The 7,292-nt window shown below is 41.8% G+C and overlaps 1 protein-coding gene across 1 annotated transcript; it reads right to left on the bottom strand.

Annotated features, from left to right (window-relative positions):
* Window positions 1-25: 25 nt before the first annotated feature.
* LOC113007410 (ras-related protein Rab-5B) lies at window positions 26-7,223 on the bottom strand. The gene is given in 7 exon segments (XM_075410354.1): window positions 26-1,650; window positions 1,774-1,867; window positions 2,967-3,089; window positions 5,676-5,827; window positions 5,931-6,134; window positions 6,137-6,237; window positions 7,033-7,223. Coding segments are annotated over 7 exon segments (918 nt in total). The 5' UTR covers window positions 7,161-7,223; the 3' UTR covers window positions 26-1,534.
* Between the last annotated feature and the right edge of the window lie 69 nt (window positions 7,224-7,292).

Raw genomic sequence — 7,292 nt, 5'->3', positions numbered from 1 at the left:
GAAAAGATTTCTCTGGACACAGATGTGTGTTTAAATCCCACTGATTTATAACATTGATCAGAGTCCTTTAAACGATCCATTCCAGGTTCACAAGTGTGCTCTGCTGAAGTCAACAAACATTCTCAGTGAAATTAAGACAATATTTAACATACAGTGTATTCGACAGGATCTCTACATCCATACAAAGAGCCAGTACGGTATAGCCTAATGACGGGGTGCCAGGTTTTTGGTTTATGGTGCAAACCAACGTCAGGGAGTAGTCTTGCGCCTTGTCTGCAAAGCACACACTCAAAGAAAGCCCCAAACATGATTGACAGAAAGAAAACAGGGAGTAGGCACTTCTGTTTTTTTTGTGTGTATTTTTTATCTATTCTTTCCTCATTTTCTTCAGCCAAGCCTTTGACAGCCACTGAGCACACAGCTCATTCTAGTAAGGTAAAGGAAACAGTTATGCCATTTAAGCTGAACACAACATGTGCAGATATACTCCAGACCAAGGAGGTTTATTACAAGCCTCATAGTCTAAACCAAACAGGGAGGACAATGGAATTTAATCAATTCCTTGACATTTGGGAACACCATTTCCAGATGGAAAGCTATAGATGCCAATCAGAATAACGATTTAGTAACCCTGTCCATGTCATAGTTATACACTTCACATCCAGTGTATATTACTGCTGTAAAGAGCTACAGCAAGCTTATTCACACTAACTGCATGTACCTCAATCTTTCAATAAATAATTCTCAGACTTGCTGAGCTTTAGTTTCACTAATTCAGAACTTGTCAGAAGTTGAAATGTTTACTTCACGTCTTAACTTTTTGGGTTACCATTTAGACTAAATAAGGGAGGAATCAGAGATGCTGAAGCTTATCAGTCTGCAGCCAAGAGAAGTAGGAACATGGAACATTAAATAGGTACGAATTGACTTGTGTCAGACAAACTGAGCCACAGGAGGGTCGGGCAGGACAGAGAAGGGTTCAAACTCATTCCCGGGGTTCAATTCGGTATTTATTCACAGAAGGATCTTATTAGAGGGGAAAAGCAAGCAGCTGCAAGCTGGGGGGGGGGTGACTGCCATCTCAACCGTTTGGCTCTTTTAATGCCTCGGCCCTTTTTTTCTCCTTTCGGGACACTCGGCAACATGTGCTGCTCAGTTTGTGCCAATCGGGGCCGTGACTGAAAATGATGCAAGGCAGAGTGAACACGAAAGAAATTTCACAATTAGTGCTAAATACTAGAACAGGCTTGCCACCATCTTCTACATTCCTCTTAATCTCAGTCTTCTCTATACCGTGTCTTTCCAAATGTGGAATCAGAGTTGTTGGTCAACAGACACGTGTGAAACGCTGTCTCTGTCCTCCATCTCTGCTTGCTTTTTTGGTTCTTCCTCTCCTCTTATTCTCTCTGCTTGAACAGGAAGATGAATGCAGAGTAAAGGCTCACCCCCTGTAAGTTGATTGAAAGAGACAAGATGGTTGTAGGGCTGTGGTGGTGTGGATGGTAGAATACAGGTGGTAGGGAGTTGTGGAAGTCTAGTTCCCTCCACAGCAGGCTCGGGTGGAATGAGCATCTGGGTCCTGCAGGTTGACTCCCCGATGTCGGGCTGCATGCGTTGGGTTTTGGGTGTCTGTTTTTGGCATCTTTTTTGCTAGATTAAAGAGGAGAGGTTTATTTAGACTGTGACAAGCATATAATTCACGAGGCAGGACTCCTGACGTCTATTAGTCTCTTCTGTGAAAGAAATTATTCTTATATAAAACACAACACTCACCAATGGCCAGGAACAGCTCATTGACGTTCATGGCTGTCTTTGCAGAGGTTTCCATAAAAAGCAAACCAGTGTCTTCGGCATATGTCTGGGCTTCCTTTACCATTCAGCATATGAAAAGATCAAATTATTACACAGTATTTAAAAAACTACTAGCACAAATGCTAAAACCTGCAGATGAAAGGAACTAAACTGTTTTCCATTCACAAATCATGACTGTAATTCAGCATCACATATAAAAAAAAAGTCACATCCGACCGATTCGGACATAAGTGGTATCGTGCCATCTCTAATTTTAAGTAGCCTTAAGGAGGCATAATGGACTAATACAGTCTGAATGCTGCTTGCTAACCAAGCTTACTAGCATTAACATATAATTTTGTCCTTGGTTCTGCTCCACATATAATGATTTTGAAAACAAACCAAACACAGCATAGTGTAGTGTAAGCCAGAATGTAAGGTTTGTAATACGGATTCCCAAACCAGTGGATGGCGAGTACCCTTTTATATACAGTTTACCATTCTAAACTAAAATTGGATGGCTCCTCTTATTGAGCTCAGTTCTTGGTGTCATGGAGACCACCTTCCTCTGATATTCTGCTCCATGCTGACATCACTGTTACAAAGCCACTTTCAGCTACTCTCCTGTCACAAGAGGTTGCCACAGTGTGTAGCTCCAACAGAAGCTTCTATATGTACAGGCATATACAGTACATCCCAAAGGTGTTCTAGTGGATTCAGACAATAGAAGTGTGGCTGTACCGGGATCCAAAAGGTCAGTGACAGCACTTACACATTCAAACCATAGCTAACTAGTATTGTGGGCCAAAGTCAGACCAGAAAGCATTCCCCACAGTATTAAAATCCAACCGTAGTAGCCTACACTGCTGCAACAAGCATGGTTGGGTTTTTTTATTCATGCTGTGAGATAATTAAAGCAAAAGATTCACTGGGGACTATTTTGTTAGTTATGAATTGCAAGTGTGTTCCCTTTGCAGCCACATATTTCTGCTTTAGGCTAGCAGTTACAGCTAACGGCTTCAAGGCTGAAGATGTGAATCTTAATAGTCTGTCAGCTCCAACAACTGTGGCCTCTGACCTCTTTCATTAACAAGGTGCTTCTATCCATAGGACTGCTTCTGTCTTCAGGAAGTAAATTGGTTATGATTTAATTTGGACCAACAGGGGTGCGTTACCTCATACTCCACCAGTCTCTTCTCGGCCAGGTCAGCCTTGTTTCCAGCCAGGGCAATAACAATGTTAGGACTGGCCTGCCTCTGCAGCTCCTTCACCCAGGCCTTGGCTCTCTCAAACGTCTCCTGCACAAACACAGAACCAAGGTCAGATAAACTACCATGGAGATACCAAGCAAATATGATGAGATTAACTTTTCACCTTTGAGCTGATGCAAATAATGGAGCTGGGCAGTATAATGTAATAACTTCTTTCAAAAGTGCGACATTCAAATGAAACGTCAGTAAGTTCAAAGCCTCTGTGTTGGAAGCATGACTGAGGTACTGACAGAAAAAAAGTTACTTGTTAAAATGTAAAAGTCTGAAGACACAGTATGTGTTAAAAAATAATTTAAAAAAAAAATCAATGTCTTGATTATAATATGGGTAAGTACAGAATCAGTTAATTTCAATAAAAGAACTAGGTGAACCCAAAGTCACAGCTAACGTTGGAGATGTGTGACATCAAAAATGTTTTCCATTTATGCTTTGATAGATTTCAGAATTGCTATTTACTAGAGGTGGGAATCACCATACATCCTACGATACGATATTATCACAATACTTAACGCACGATACGATATTATTGCAATTTTTTAAAATATTTTGCGATATTCAGATTCTGTACATAAAGGTAAACTTTATCAATATTCATTTTATCTAATATCAAAGTCTCGCACTCAGTCTTTCTCTCATTTCAGTCAGTTTTATTGTTGACAAACTGAACGGTTAAACACGGTTAAAGTTAAACACATTTGGACAGTGAAGGAATGTCAGGATTCTTGCTCAGAAAAAGGATCAACATGCTCTGAAGTCAGAGCACAAAAACTTTTTTTGTAACAAAATATCGATTTCTGCTGTCCCTGTATCGATACATTATTAGCAAACAAAATATCACGATACTACACAGTATCGATTTTTTCCCCCACCCCTACTATTTACACAAATATGCATGACTGTAGATAACAACCATTAAAAGTTTGCAAAACCTGATTCAAAGCAGCGTGTTTGGGCTGCACTTATGAAAACACATTTGAAATAAAAGACAGCTGATATTCCTACTTGGGAAGTGGAATTTCTACAGCACTTTCCTTCTCCTGCTCAGAGTCCCCAGGATTTTCTTTACTTGTATTTGCATAGTCTAACACAGACAGTCAGGCTAAGTAATCCCACAAAGGTGGTCATCGGCCTGATTAGTCCATCCAAGAAGGAGGTGTGTGTCGCTTACAGCACAAACCAGTTGCAACATGGACAGGTCCCGGGAGATGTTTTACAAATAAAAGAGCAAATTTTAACGTCTCTCTATATTCTCTTTTTCTGCCTTCCCTTTCCCCATCACCACCAGAACCAGTTAGGAAACTATGGGCATCTGCCTAAAGCATGGTTCTGTACGAGATCTGTTCCTGTTTAAACTGAGTTTTTCCTCCCTGCTGTCACCAAGTACTTGCTCAATGGATATTATCATCCTTGTGCACTGTTATTGTGAATGAGTGTTGTATACATAAAATCTAATTTAATAAACATAAAAAATATGAAGTGGTCGAACATATAATACATGTTGAATGTAATATATTTGTTGTGACACATGATTTGAGTGGTCATAAAAATAAAAACTCCATTAAGGAAAGCTGGTAAAACATTTCGACTGTCACTTCATAGACCTTACAGTATCAGTGGCCATCATGACAACACAAGAAGATCAGACTCAAACTGTGAGTACACAGACACGGGAAGAAGCTGCTAACGCCACACAGAAAGGCCCAGCCAGACGGTGGATTTACACTGTCACACAGGACAAATATAAAAACATGTTGTAAACCATTAAGTAGATCAAAACGCAAATTTGTGTTTCAACATCAGCCAGTACACAAACTGGATGCAAGGTTCAAAGTTTCTATCATTCACGTTGCGCTCAAGAATCTTTATTCCTTGTTGAAGCTTCACACTGGGCTTAGGGGCTCTTCCAGGAATGGTGACACTATTTCCCAGAGACATTCATCAGTAGGTGGTGGTTTTGCATTTGCCAAATGTCTTATCTTGAATATACAGATGTGAAGCACAAGCTACCATGGCGATTTAACTCAGTACCACCTTCATAATTCAAAACCCAGGGGTTCAATTCAATTCAATTTTATTTATACAGCGCCAAATCACAACAACAGTCGCCTCGAGGCGTTTTATATTGTACAGTAGATCCTACAATAATAGATACAGAGAAAAATCCAACGATCATAGAGAATATAACTTCAGGTGAACCCTGAAGTTCACCTGAAGTTATCCTCCAACTCTAGCTCTGGGATCATGGGAGCTGGAGATTGAACCACCATCCTTCCAGTTATCAGATGGCCTACTCTACCTTCATAGTCACACCTAACTTCCTGAATTTCAATGATACCAAATATATCCATGTCTAATGATGTAGAGAATGTGGGACGACAAAAAAAAAAAAGAGGAAAGGAAAGAACTCGAGGAGTTTCCAGGTTAATACTGATATTAGGCTGTCGGAGACATTTACGCTTTTCTACAACTGTCTTTCAGTGAGAATCTTTACATGATTGATTTAGGTAAATGAATTGTGAATGTTGAAAAATACCTATCGGCAGCAGTCCGACATTTTAGAACAAATATCAGTGCAGCCAAGACCAACTGAAATTAGGAAATATTTCTACGTACCGGCTTGGTGATGTCAAAGACAACAATAGCAGCCTGAGCGCCACGATAGTACATGGGAGCCAGGCTGTGGTATCGCTCCTGTCCTGCAGTGTCCCAGATCTCAAACTTCACTGTGGTATCATCAAGACACACCGACTGTGCCAGGAATGCAGCTGGACATAAAAAAGAAGCATGAGAGATCATTATGGGGTTCTTAAATCCCCCCCCCCCCCCCCCCCAATCAATCACCTGATTAGGAGTTCTCCCAGTTCTTACCTCCTATAGTGGTCTCTTGGAACTCATCAAACTGCCCTTTGACAAAACGCAGCACCAAACTGGACTTGCCCACAGCCATGTCCCCCAGCAGCACCAACTTGAACTGGCAAATCTTGGTCTGCGTTAGTGTGCCGTTGGAGCGGCCTCCGCTCCCTCTGGAGCTCATACTGACCAGAGACAGCAGGGGGGCTGGGCCTCCTCCCTCAGTGGAGACAGGTGCTTTTGGTCACTTGTGCTGCTTCCCAAAACAGACCGAGAGTCACGTCTCACTGACGACGTCTTGACCTCTGTTCTAGTCGTGTTTGGTCTGTGTGAAAAAGCCAGAAGACTTTTATTTCGGTTCAAGATTACACACTGTCTGCCCTATATACACACACATATCCTTCTTCCTCAAGGTAACAAATCTTCTCCCGGCGGATCCATACTTTCTAAAGATTAGAAGTTTTCTATGCGATCAAGCACAAGTTTTAATTGCGACTGTAATGTCTCACGTGTACTACCTCTCAATGTGATCACGCCTTACCTCATGAAACGGAAATCCAAGCCGATCCAGAAATAAGTTCTAAAGATTTAAGCCTCATAGGAGGGATGGAGGTCTCGCATACAATCCAGCACCTGTTTAAATCCTAACTGCATTGCACAATATGTACCAACCTTCACATGCTGCTGCGTTCACTGAATAAGAGATGTGTGGGGAGAATAGCGGCCCATTTGATCTGGAGTTTACTGGGGATGCTGCGCTTCTAATTGCTCTCTCCCACCTCAGACACTCGACGCTAACAACCCCCCTCCCCCCGGCACTGCAGCACTTTCTCCATTTGAAACATTAACCTCAGCACCCCGCTGACACGCGTCAGGACAAGAGAGCAGACGGATGACATCCTGGCGTACTCGTGTTGAGGCAACTCCCACAATGACTGTTATCAGATCAGCAACCCTTATCTCGGGTTATGTGCTAGCGGGACAGCGATCCGAGCATTCGGTTCGGACGACACAAAACTGAAACAAAGCCTCGCATTTCGACGCCCAAAGAAACACAGCCGTTCCAGCCGAGCGTATAAGTAACACAGAGGTACTGAGAGGAAAACATAAGTCTATTTACCGTGTATAGTGTCGTTTCAGCCGTGCGGGTAGCGCTGACTTAACTGTTGACAATTTGGCTATCAGCTGGTGAAAGAAAAAAATGTTAACGCTTCCTGGAAATTGGCGCATGCGCACTGAGTGCCGCATTGTCAATTCTGGGAAGAAAAGAAGAGCCGCATATCCTTTGATTTTTTTTCACTCGTCTTTATATGGTACTTTTTAAAAATACAAATTTAGATCAATTATAAGAGTCACAGAACACAAGTTCGACGAACAAAA

Source organism: Astatotilapia calliptera, chromosome 16 (assembly GCF_900246225.1).
Source record: "Astatotilapia calliptera chromosome 16, fAstCal1.2, whole genome shotgun sequence".
Taxonomy (NCBI): Eukaryota; Metazoa; Chordata; class Actinopteri; order Cichliformes; family Cichlidae; genus Astatotilapia; species Astatotilapia calliptera.
Note: the sequence above shows the minus strand (reverse complement) of the source record. Positions and strands in the feature narration are given on the sequence as shown.